A 13,828-nucleotide genomic window follows, 5' to 3' on the forward strand; every position below is an offset into this window, starting at 1 on the left:
CTCTGCTGTCTTCTGATGTGTGAATGTATGAATGTGGCCCACCCTATGAACGGGTATTTGTGGCGGTGTGGCGTGGGTAATGTTGCTCGCCTCCGTGATTTTGGTTCACAGGTGCCCACTGGGTAACGATAAATGAGCAACACTTCCGGCATCTTCTAAGGCGAAGAACGAAAGTTCAGTGCCTGCCATTATTAAAAATGACAAATAATAAAAATTATAACAACTTAGCAAGTATTTTTTTTCTGTTGTTTTTTTTTTTTTTTTTTTGAAATTTTTAATGTTTTGGTATAACTTTAATTTTTAAAAAATTAAGAAAAATGTGGAGAAAATATTTTTAGCTTGTAGAATATATTGTTTTTATTGAATAAAAATTGTTTTAATGTGTTGCTTTAAGTAGCTTTTTTCACGAAGTGTACCAAATGGTAAATGCAGAATGACCCAACAAACATTGAATAGGTAATATTTTACATATTTTCTTTAAGCAAAGAAAATAATTCCTATTGATTATGCATCAATAAATTTTTGTATTTAATTACATTTCAATATAGATCCATTTTATACTGCATTTTATCCAAACAGTGCTTTTCATAAATTTCATTTTCCTTATTTTCTTTAAACCAATATCTAAAGCCAAATGTATAAATAATGTTGTTTTACAATTAGCATTATTATTTTAAGAGATATTCAGCTTACAAAAATGAAAGTAGCACATGCAAAATTGTCAAATTTATAGCTGCATATTCTGTAGAAAATAACTAGATGAAATTCTTTACATTTTATTCTTTTTTTCCCTCTTAGTTTAGATTAGTTAATTGTTCCTGTTTTCACAACTGGACAGTTCCATGAACATAAATTTCTTCAAAAAACTCTGATAAAACATAAATTAAGTTTGGACATAAAATGTTTGATGTTAAACTTAATTTTTTAAAGTTGAACTTAAATTTAATTTAATGATTATAATGACTGAAAATTAACTAGGCCTTTGTATTAGCAAGGTTTGGTACTAAACATCTGAATGCATAAGGCAACCCTTTAGCAAACATTCGTGCTAACCTAGTATAAGCATGTACTCAGAGTCATGGTGGCTCAGGGGATAGAGCGCTTGCCACCCAATGAGGCGACCAGGTTTCAATCCCAGTGACAGCTGGTCAATTCGAACTCCGATCGAACTGACCACAGTGCTGGCATAAAACATCCTCTGTAGTAAATGGATCATGGATTAGAGTCCCTTTGCCGTCAAGCTAACCGTGGAAGGCTTTCGTGGTTTTCTTCTCCACATAATGCAAATGCAGGTCAGTTCCATCAAAAAGTCCTCCACAAAGGCAAATTTCTCCCACTACTTGATCCAGGAGTTTCCATGTCTTCTGGATAGGGTTCAATAATACAAGGCTACGGAGTTGAACATTAGTAGCCGTAAACCCTAAATTTGGTAGGCTGTTCAACTACGGTTATAAAATATAAAATAAAAAAGCATGTACTGAAGAACGGTGTCTGAACATGGGCCTGAGTAATGTTCTAAATGAAATTACATTGTTTCTCAAAAAATTAAAACTGAGTTGCTTACCTCAAATAAATAAATAAATAAAATAAAAAATATATAAAAAAAACTTCATTGATGAATTTTATGTTTTAATATAAATAACTTTAAGTACAGAACAGCATAGTTAAGCAGATTTTATTATGTTACTAAGGTGCAATATTATTGTAAATTAACTAATAAGAATATTTAGACTGTTTCTAGTCATATTTCACTTCATTTTATAAAGAAAAAGCGAAATAAGAGATGGAAATAGATAAAAAAGCAAATGTAATGTTTTAAAAAGCAGCAGTGTCAGACTTATAATAAATTATTATTTTACAATAAAAATAATTATTTTTTTTAAGTAAAAATAGACGACACAATGCTTCAAACAGAAAATAATTTAATTATGTTAAATCCTAGGGACACAGTACAATTAAATATGTATTTTGAGGTCGGAAGTAATCTATCAAAAGATCATCTTAGGAGTTTTCTTTTCTAAATCAAAATGTGAAATGTTTCTACACATTCCACACACACAATCCTATTAAAAGTTGGCGTTTATCTGAAAATTTGTAAAATCAAACAAAAGTCCATGAATTTTTTTGGATAACCCGAAAAAGTTGGAAAGTATGAATCATGTATATAAAAATAACATAATTTAAAAATGATAAAAAAATAATTCTTCTTTATAAGGTGGCCACCTAGTTAAGTTTACCAATTAAAGTAATGCACAAGTGGTCAACATACTCTCTCTATATAATAATAATTGGACGTTTCCTTTTTTCAGAATCAGCTATGCATCATCAGTTTGATTTCTTGTCCTAAAGAGACAATCTTGTTCCTCAGCAGGTCGGCCTGATGCCTTTCTACGCAGCGCTTCACATGTGGCAAGAACACTGGATTTGATTCTTGTGGTAACAATCTAAGTATTTCCTCAACAGATAAAGTTTCGGCCAGGTGGGCGAGCACAGCTACAAATTTAAATATATATACAAATACATAGATTTTAAATAATAATAAATAGTGTAGGAAGTGAAGTATACTTGAAATTGAATTTTTAAGATCAAAAAACCTTACATAGATAACACAAAGTTTAATACTCAAAACAGTGATGCTTATATATATATATATATATATATATATATATATATATATATATATATATATATATATATATATATATATATATATATATATATATATATATATATATATATATATATTAGTGTATTCATTATAGAAAAAAAAATGGGAGAGAATTTCTTCCCCTTTCTCAAAAACAGGGTGAGATTTCAAAAAGTTAAGTGAGATTTCTAAAAATTAAAAAAACACGAATAGACTTGGAAAAAAATAATTTCTTTAATTATAATACATTTTTCACATCTTCTAATTGAATATTTTTGCCGCATCATCATATGGAAAATGTTCTATATCTACTTTTTCATCGGCTATTATATTTATTTGGCTGAAAAATATCCGTATTTGTTTCGTTTTGACAGTTTCTACCGACATTTGTTTCATTTTCATTTGCCCGCTACGGAGTAGAAGATGTCGCCTTAACAAGGTCCATCTTACATTCATGCATAAAAATTTAAACATCTTACATGAAGAAACCTTACCTATGGTGAACACGTGGTTGCAGAGAAATGTGTTCTGAAAGGGGTTCCAAGGTTCAGGGGGAAGGGGTGCTCTGCTGTTCGCACCGGTTCTGAACAATACTGATAAATAGGGAAGCTAGATAACAAGGACCGATGTTCAAATAATGAAAGATCAAGGAAGAAAAGTGAGACCGATTTTATTCAACATGGCAAAAGACGAAATTTTTTACAAAATTCGTGCATTTTGAAATTGATTAATAGAGTGTGCGAACTTCTCGCGCTAATCGTTTTTAATTTCGAGAAAATAAAAAAAATAGGTGAGATTCTCGTGCTGTAGTGAAAACACTGTGTGTGTGTGTATATATATATATATATATATATATATATATATATATATATATATATATATATATATATATATATATATATATATATATATATATATATATATATATATATATATATACATATATATATATACAGTAGGGAACCGATTATCCGGAACGGTCGGGACCATCGCTATTCCGGATAACTGATTTTTCCGGTTTTCTGAATCGCTACAAAAAACCGTTTTTTTTACTGTTAAACCCTACTAAAAAAAAAAATTTTGAAATGATCTTAAAAATAAGAAAAAACGATGAAGTAATACACTAATGATTATTTCCAAAATGATGGTAAGGTAAACATCTTTAAAAAAAGAAAGAAAAATCGTAAAATCTTATGAGGAAAAAACTTTTTTTTTAAAAAATGGCGAGAAAATTTATCGAATTTCGTTCTGGTTTTTTGGTTTTCCGGTTTTCTGATTTCCGGATAACGGGTTCTGTACTGTATATATATACAGTGATACCTCGAGATACGAGTTTAATTCGTTCCGTAACCTTGCTCGTATGTCAATTTGCTCGTATCTCAAAGCAATTTTCCCCATTGAAATTAATTGAAAAGCCATTAATCCGTTCCAGCCCCAAAAATGCTACCCCCAATTGTTTTTGTTACGTTTTTTGAATAAGAAAAATGTATTCATAAATGACAAATATTGTTTAAAAACATAATAAAAAAAAATGTAAAGCCAAAAAAAAAAAAAAAAAAAAAAAAAATATGGGTTTTATAAAGTGTACATAGATATTTGTATTTTGGTCACTTAAATGCAACTTGCACACATCTTAAATGCTACTGTATGCTTAATTTTAGTCACTGCTTTTCTCTTCACCGGTGTTTGCTTTTTTTAGCTGGATTTAAAAAAAATTGTCCAGGGAGGTTTGTTTCTTCCTCCTTCTCAGAATGCTGCAGAAATGAGTTAGGCGAGTGTCGAGAAAAAGCTCCGATGCACGACCAGATGCAACTTTTTCGGGATGTTTCCTTGCACGAACTGTGAAATTCTTGCCCACATTCCCAAGAACACTTTTATCTCACTTGTAGAGATAACCTCCTCCACCTCTGGCTCTTCCTCGAAACCAATTTCTTGCAGAACCACCGAATGCTGCTGCTACGGTAACTCTAGTAATTCCTCTGTCGTCAGTTCCTGAGAGTGCTCCTCGATGAGCTCGTTCACGTCTCTCTCACCCATCACCAGGTCCATGGATTTTCCCAGAGACCCAATATCCTCCTCCACTGGCACTTTGGGTTCGAATCCTTTGAAGCTATAGACTCAGGCCACAGCACAATTTTCGGCTACAGACTCACTCTAGCCACAGCTTCTTCCATGCAGAGGTCAAGGTCCTCGTTGCAACGCTCAGCCAGGCCTGATCAATAATTCTGAGGCATATCACGATGTTAAAGTTGTCCTCCCAGTACTCTCGAAGGGTGAGGTTTCTGTTTTCTGTCACCTCAAAGCAGCGCCGGAACAGGTGCTTAGTGTACAGCTTTTTAAAATTAGAAATCTTCTGCTGATCCATGGGCTGTAGGATAGGAGTGGTGGTAGATAGAGAACCTTTATAAACTTGAACTCTTCGAGGATGTCATGTTCGAGGTTCGGTGGGTGAGCAGGAGCATTGTCGAGGATGAGAAGGACTTGACTGGCCGTTCCTCGTATCTCAAATGTCACTCGTATCTCAAAACAAAACTTCGCTCGCTCGACAGCTCGTATCTCAAATAACTCGTATGTTAGGGCACTCGTATCTCGAGGTACCACTGTATATATATATGCAAAATTTCTCCATTTGTATCGAGTATGTTTAAGTCCAAATCAATAGATCTAAAGTTATATAGAATTATTAGTTTCTCTTTTCGCTACTCTCATACATCAGTTTAAATAATTAAAGAGTGTGAGATTACCTTGGAATGTTTTTGCGTATGTTTCAGCATTAGGATGATCTTCAGGAAGAGCATTTATGTGTTCATTTAACAAGGAAAACAACAAGGACCACTGTAATAATTATAATAAAAACAGATTTAAAGATTTGACAGATTATTTTCAAATGCATGCTACTGAAATGTATTGGTCACTTTGAAAAGCAATAGATAGAAAGGTATATTAAAACATATCAAGTAATTTTTATATTCATAGATTGGTTGAACTTAGCTACAATTATTAATAACATTACTGAATTACACAAAAAAGTGTATAATCTGCATTCAGGTTGGAACACCATATTGTTTATATCTATAAGCATAAATCAGAAACTTATGCTAGTAGAATACATACAAATGCATAGTATACATACTAAATTTTAGTCTTTGATCCTAAAATTAATTGGTCCATAAGCAGGAACGTTCAAAAATGAATTTTTCTCATTGGTTTCACATTAGGTATTGTTATAAATTAAACTATTGATGATTGTGTTTTTTTTTCTAAATATTTCATGTTTTAAAATGTGATGTGTGTCAAATATGTGATGCTTGCTATCGACCGGTTCCGTTTAAACAAAACTGAGCTTCATTGCACCTTCTTTAATAATATTTATTTATTTATTTTTCTTGTTATTTAAAGTAGGGTCAAGGATCAACATGAGTAGCATGTGATGAGTGGATCACTAAATTAGTATTTCATAAATTACCAGCAATTACGAGTATGTTTTGTTCACAGTTACGCTTTTAAAGCATGCTGCTAAAAATAAAATAATTTTAAATCAAAAATAATTTATATTAAAAAAAGAAGTAAAATTAGGCTAGGGGTGTTCTTACTTAAGAAAAAATACATTATAAAATGCTTTATAATTTAGTGGTAGACAAAAAGAAATTAACTTCTATTCTATGACGTAATTACTTCGTTCAAGTTTGTTTGTTTTTTTACACACCCTCTTTAGTTTTATACATGTTTTTATAGTGTAAATACGGGTTTAGTTATTTATTTTATTTTCTTTCTAGTTAACTTCTATTCTATGACCTAACTACTGGCTTGAGTCTTTTTTTTTTCTTTTTTTTTTGGCATATCCTTTTTAGTGGTCTTGCAGTTTTGTACATGTTTTTGCAGCGTTAATACTGGTTTATTTATTATTTTTTTTATCTTGTACAGAGTTCAGGTATCAAGCTAGTAATAGAAAGAACATTGCTACCTTCTTTTTATCTGCTTTGAAGATTTCTTTGGCAAAGGGAAGGAGTGCTCTTGGCACCATTCCTATCAGCATCTTTATGGCCTGCGCCTCACTTGAGCACATTACCTCAAGGCTTAACCAATTGAGGTTTTTATTTCCAGCTGAGTACAGGAACTCCAAAACCATTCCTTTGATTTCCTCTACAGGGCCAATGTATGACAACAAGGACTGTAAGCAGGCAGTGATCATAAAATAAGTCACATAATTAATTTTTTTTTTAAAATATATAGCATAAAATAACTAGAAAAAATACAGAACAAAAAAAAATAGAAAAAATATAAGCAGATTATATAATACGAGCTTCTCACTCAATTTTAAAAATAGAATTCCCTGACTTTTCAGGTTTTCCAAGAAAATTACAAAAAAAACTTCCAAACGTTAGATTTTTGCGATAAGCCGTAATATTTCTTCCTAAATATATATTTCGATTTGATAGGAAATGAAACTTACTTTTTGGTAGATAATAAGTCAAATATTATATATATTTTATTTCATAACCGTTGTTGAACAGCGGCCCCAGTTATTTGGGTTTACGACGAATAATGTTCGACTCCGTAGCCATGTAATTTTGAACTTATTCCAGAAGACAAGGGAACTCCTGGATTAAGTATTGGGAGAAATTTACCTTCGTGGAAGACTGATGAAACTAAACCCTCATTTGTGTTATAAGTAGAGGAAAACCTCCCACAGTTAGCCTGACAGAAGGGGACTTTAACCCATGATCTGTCTACCACTGAGGATATTTTATTTCAGCACTGTGGTCGGTGCAAGCCAAATGCGGAATTCTTATTGACCAGCCATTACTGGAATTTGAACCCGGCTCACCTCATTGGAAGGCAAACGCTTTATCCCCTGAGCCATAACGGCTCAAATATTTTATGTAGTAAAAAAAAATTTGCTTGGGAGAAGGTTTAGCAAAGTACATTTCATAACACACTGCAAAAATTAGAGATGAAAGTTATGTTTTGCATGAAAACCGGAGAAATGTAACCTAGTTAAAATGCATGACAGGAAATTGTAGAAAAGAAATAAAAACTAATGTAATGAGAACGGGAGGGAACACACCTGCAATCTCAGTAAATTTTCATTGCAGTTCCAGCAGCTGCAGGACTTATTTTCTGCATTCTTCATCCCATCCAGAGGCGAAGAAAGTGCACAAGTTCGGGAAATTTTTCCTAAATGTTCAGAAAACACAGGTTTGTCACAAAATTTGCAATAAACATTACATTCACAACAAAAGTGACAGGAAAAATGATGTGACATTAAACCTGCTTATTCCACAGTTTTTTCCAAGTTACCAAAAACTTGTTATACTGTAAATATGTGCCTACATTTTCACGAACAATTGTTTTACATTTTCCTTCTAAATATGTTTAGTTTTCGTGCTTGAATAAGCAGATTATAGATTCCTGGAGGAGTGCCACAACAAATTTTCAAAACTGTTGGGAAAACAAAAAATTGACTTCAATACAATTATATCGAACAAGAATAGCGGTGGGAAGAAGATATTGGTTCTGGACACCTTTGAGTAAGTAACATTAATTGAAGTTCTTCATCATTTCCAAATTTTCTGCAAGTTTGTAAGAACAAAGATCGTTATTCAAATCGCCAGATCGTTTAAGCAAGAAAAGATTGGGAGCTATTTCTTTAAAATTTTGTTTATTAGATTTAAGTTTTTAAATTAAGATTACAATACAAAATGAAACATTTAATTTATATTCTCTTAATGACAATTTAAGAATTCTATTAATGACAAGTCAAGCATCACTGGCTACGGTCAGTGCGCGGGTGGGTGACCACTTGGATCAGCCTGCGTAGGAACCGAGGGTGTGCGGTATTGGTCCTCGTTAAACTGTTCTACCGTAAAGTGCTCGACTTCGCGTGCAGGTCGTCGGGCTACCGAAGCGGGGGTGCCATCCCCTCTGCAGAGGATCAAAATTGTGATGGCATGTCTTCGGATCATCCTCAGGGATGTTTCCCAGACCGTCGCCAATAGCCCATTGTGCAGCTCTAGTGCGACGTAAAGGAACAGCAACAACAACAACAATTTAACCATACAGTGAAGTAATCTTCTATATGTTTTTATATAATGATTAACAATCAAACGTATGTTCGTAGGCAGGTTTAAATAAACGATGTAAACGTATATCCGCATGTAAACGTAGATTACATTCAAATTAATTAAAAAGTCATCAAATAATTTATCTATACATGAAAAAAGAAAGTTTTATACAAAATAGAAAGGGAAAAAATAATGAATAGTCATGAATAAAGCTTTCTCACAAAAATAATATGTAATAGTAACAAACATTTTGTAAAAATATATGTTAACTGTATAAATAAACTCATTTAATTATCATTGAAAAAAAATTTTTAATTGAGGTTTTTAAATAATTTATTTATTTATTTATGTTTTGCTTAGGAGATAACCAAAACAAATAGAAATTTCAAAGCCTTAAATTTCCCTATAATTAAAACTTATAGGAGTCGGGGTCTTACGAAACTATGTCAATATCTATGCGTTAAATTAGGATATAGTATACATTTTTATTCTAATTATTAATTTTAAATCAAACACTTCACAATAAAATTAAAATTTTTTTTGGTTTGTTTCTATAAACCATAAATACTGCTATTTCAATTCTTGATTAATCAAATAAAGTTAAGAGCACACATTTTCAATTATAAAAATTGAATTAATCACAAATGAGTAACAACTGTGGACTAACCATTAAATGGAGGCATTTCATTTAGCCATGATGATCTTGCTGTGAAGAAATGTGAAAAAGTGCAGACCTAAAAAATTCAGAATCAAATTAACATATATATATATATATATGTTAAGGCCATGGAATTGAACATAACCATAAACGCCGCTAGATGGCGATAACTGATCACCAGACTATATTGTTATAAACGAAAAGACAATGACGATCTGGTAACGAGATTATTACGATGTATAAGTAACGAGATGTAATGTACGATGTTGATGTTGGAGGAAAAGAGACGTTCTTCTCTGTTCGCTATATTCCATATTTGTTGTTTTTGTCCTAACTAATTTACTTTTGTTATATTAAATATTTAGTTATCAAGTACATGTATTTATTTACCACTCCATACTAACAAATGGGGGCACGGCCTCCTTAACCCTCCCCTAGACTGTAAACCTAAAGCGATGTTTCGAATTGGATATTTATCGATAACGAAATTATCTTCTAAAAAAATAATAATAATAACCGTATTAAATATCAGCAAAAGAGAGCTGATTATTTGAAGTGAAAAAGAAGGACGACAACAAACCGGTGAGTTTGTTCAGATATCTTCTATTTTGAATTTATAAATTGTCATCATGATTACTTTGAATGAAATACCGATTATAAAAAACTTTCTTAAAACTGCACATTCATCTACCGTGAAATTACTATTCAAATGCATTTTTGATGAAGAATATGATAGAAATTCAAGGAAAAAATTACGTGTTTTTTCGGGATTTCCCCCTCAAATGGATATAGTTAAAAGAAAAGATAAAGTATTACAAGAATTAAATTCAGCGCAATTAATCATAGTTTGCAATAGTTTAGGAATGGAGTGTACCGGTACTGCTGCGGAATTATGTAAAAAGATTTTTTCCAATTTAAACGATTTGGAAACACTTAAAAATTCCATCTCTGACTCATTAACTGAGGATGAATGTGAAACCGAATTTGAAGCTTCAACTAACCTAGAGAATTATAAATTAGCGTCTTCGAGTGATTCTACTTCCGCGTTCACAAAAGATGAAAATTATTCAATTATGCGAGAACTTATTTTAACAATGAGGCAATTTAACGGTACCGACAACTATTCCATCCAAGCTTTTTTTGCCAGCTGCGAAGAAAATTTTACTTTTGTAAGAAATATTACGGATGCGATTTGTTTAAAAATAAAGCTAAAAATATTTTAACACACTAATTGTTTGTTATTTTTTTAATTTTTTCTTACTACTATTTTAACCTATTAAAAAATAAAATTTATCTTGATTTGACTTTAAATATTGCATAAATAAGTGCAAACATGGAGTAAAATTGAATTTTTATGTGTTTAATTAAGCTTAAGCAGAAACCATCATACTCATAAACAATAAAAAAAAAAAAAAAAGAATGGTATATGCTAGAGACACTTACTATTATAGAAGGAGAGTTTGTTCCAGAGTCGGTCTTTCCATTTGAGTCTAGTAACTGCTTCAGATAAAGTTTTACCAAAAGTGCCTACATAAAAAATATAGAACAAAAAAAAAAATTTTTATCCAAATTACAATTATAATTTTGTTCAATCATCAATTTAAAATTTAATATTAAAATTTAACATTAAAAATTTAATATTTTTCATTTTAATATAAAATTTTGATATTATCCTAATTACCTGTTATTAATTTATTATTTTTTACATAATTGTTTTTTTAATGTTACAGCATGTTTCTCACAATGTTACACATTTTTCTACGATCCAAAAAACTGTAACCCATAGTTCGAAAAGCTCCGACTTAAATACAGTGGCTTGCAGGGAGAGAACAACCAGTGGAGAACTAAATGCATAAGATCTGGTACTAGTTTACACACTAGGATTGTTTTTATCAGAAAGTTAGATTTTTCATTAGGTAAATACTTGATTTAAATAATCTAACTTTTAAATATAAACTAACTTAAAATATTTTATAAAATCTATCTTTCAAACAAGTTTAATATTGAAATTTAAAATCATTAAAATATTTTTCACATATAAAAAATTAAGAATATTTCATTACAAATTAAATATTTTTACAAAAGAATAATTTCAGTTTACATTTACATGAAAATGAAAAAATAGGGATTTGACTTTTCAGGAATATGTATAATTCCAATGTTTTTCTTTCAATTTAAAAAAAAATTTTTTCATTCAATTCCTAATTATATTTCTAATGAATTTAAATTTATTCAATTTCATTTTTATTATTTACATAATGACACTCTTATTACAAAGGCATCAAATCGAAGAATTTGCTTTGAGCATTTTTATGCCTCTGCATGCTTCTGAATTGAGACACTGCTCATTTGAAAATAAATCAAATTAAAAATACAAAACAACATAAGAGCAAATCAAAAATTTTCTTACCATTGCAGGGGAATCATTTTTCATTGATTTATCTGAAAGATAATTGAAAACAAAATTATTTTTGAAAAAAATAAAATTAAAAGATAAAATTAAAACATACACTAAAATTTTAAAGACAAAGAATTTTTAAAAATAGATTTCTACCAGAGAAGTAGAATTTCCAGATAATAAGAATGCATATTTTTCACAAAAAATAATTAAAATGCAGTAGTTTAATCGAGTGTTACTTTTTTCATGAAAGAAGAAAAAAAAGTCTAAGTTTGATTAGTTATTAAGATTAAATAAAATCGAATATTTTATATAAAAAAGAAAAATTGTTCACCTTTTAGTATTTCTTCCAGAAATTCTCTCAAAAGTGGAACACAATGCAGATCTGTATTTGGGGACTCAGACTAAAATTAAGATATTTTTGAAATAATACAAATTATTTAATTTCATAAAATTAAAATGTGATAATCTTTTGCACATAATTATTATAAAGTTTCAATAAAAAAAACTTAACTGACATTTGAAATTTATTTTAAAAGTCAAAATTGAAAGTTAACTAATTTAAGATGAATTAAAAACTACAAAATAGTCTAAATAAATTGTATATTTTTAATTACGACTATGCATACCTGCCAACATGGGGAAAATAAAATAACGGAGATTTTATAAGCGACATTTTTTAGACTATAAGTTTTGATACATCATACATAATCATGTAAGTCAAAAAGATAAATTCAAAATTGGAAATAATATAAGCACTAACATTTAGCGAAGTAAAAAATATGTATATAAATCTTAATGTAAAAAATATTTTTTTAAACCACTATTTATAATTACTTAAACTATTAACCCTCAACATACTGCAGAGCTAGCTATAGAACTATCCTGTTGAGGAATAAGAGAAGTATTTTTGTCATCAGCAGATATTTTATTGCAATTTTTCATTTATTAATTTTTTTAAAATTTCAACAAATACAAGAAATTTGAGAATGAATGGGTAAACAGGAGATTGTGGTAAAATACAGGAATTTTCCAAAAAAAAACAGGAGACTTGGCAGGTACAACTATGTTACAATTAGTTTGACACTTATAAATTTAACATACACTAAAATTTTTAAGACAAAGAATTTTTAAAAATAGATTTCTACCAGAGAAGTAGAATTTCCAGATAATAAGAATGCATATTTTTCACAAAAAATAATTAAAATACAGTAGTTTAATAGAGTGGTACTTTTTTCATGAAAGAAGAACGAAAAAGTCTAAGTTTGATTAGTTATTAAGATTAAATAAAATCAAATATTTTATAAAAAAATTTTTACATTATAATAACAAACAATTAAAAGAATTAGCAATATTTTTTTATAAACTGAAATTCTAAAGTTCAGGAGCTTCAGTTTTTGAAGAAATTTTCAACTGTCGCTAAAGTTTTAGTTTCAATATTTTTTTTAATGCATTTTTTAATAGTAAAAAACTTACAATTTGTACATTTCTATACTTTTTTCACAATTAAAAATACAAACTTGCTAAAAATCTAAATCAATATATTTAGAATCTTTTTTTATATTAAACTTAATCATTTGTTTCTTGCTTGAGTTATCAGTAAGAACGCCAGATAACTAATAATTTATAGTTCAAAAAATAAAACTTTCAGATGATTTCTGTGTAGTAGTTGAAAAGAAGTAAAATAAGATAATGAATTTGTAAATAAAATTGACTTACATAAATAAAAGAACCTGCAGATAATAATGTTAAAATAAATCTTTGCATATCTACAAATTGAAAAAAATAGAAGAAAAAAAATTCTTTTAACTTAAACAAAGGTAATAATTTTTAACATCTTGCCTACAACTGATTGGCGACATTATCATAAAATAAGGTTTAACCTCTTTTTTTTTAGCAAAATCAGTTATCATCCAATTTGATAGCCAAAAAGATTGTCTGTAATATCTGATATAATTAGCAAATAACAAAATTTGAAATTTTATAATTTTGGCATACTTGATTTAATACCATACAATCTTTATTACTCTTGAAACAAACAACAGCCAAATTTTATATGT

The 13,828-nt window shown here is 29.6% G+C and overlaps 1 protein-coding gene across 1 annotated transcript in view; it reads right to left on the reverse strand.

The window, feature by feature from the left end:
- Positions 1–2,107: 2,107 nt before the first annotated feature.
- The window catches only part of LOC107437050 (BLOC-2 complex member HPS3), a 31,039-nt gene continuing 19,318 nt past the window's right edge, over positions 2,108–13,828 (reverse strand). Inside the window, exons 14-21 of the mRNA XM_087150991.1 lie at positions 12,103–12,172; positions 11,781–11,812; positions 10,814–10,897; positions 9,380–9,446; positions 7,716–7,825; positions 6,612–6,818; positions 5,392–5,482; positions 2,108–2,493 (exon numbers count right to left, since the gene is read on the reverse strand). Of these exons, the coding sequence (XP_087007117.1) occupies positions 2,312–2,493; positions 5,392–5,482; positions 6,612–6,818; positions 7,716–7,825; positions 9,380–9,446; positions 10,814–10,897; positions 11,781–11,812; positions 12,103–12,172 (843 nt within the window). The 3' untranslated portion in view covers positions 2,108–2,311. The remainder of the gene's footprint in view (positions 2,494–5,391; positions 5,483–6,611; positions 6,819–7,715; positions 7,826–9,379; positions 9,447–10,813; positions 10,898–11,780; positions 11,813–12,102; positions 12,173–13,828) is intronic.

This window comes from Parasteatoda tepidariorum, chromosome 9, assembly GCF_982258835.1.
Source record: "Parasteatoda tepidariorum strain Cologne lab strain chromosome 9, Ptep-v5.0, whole genome shotgun sequence".
Lineage (NCBI taxonomy): Eukaryota > Metazoa > Arthropoda > Arachnida > Araneae > Theridiidae > Parasteatoda > Parasteatoda tepidariorum.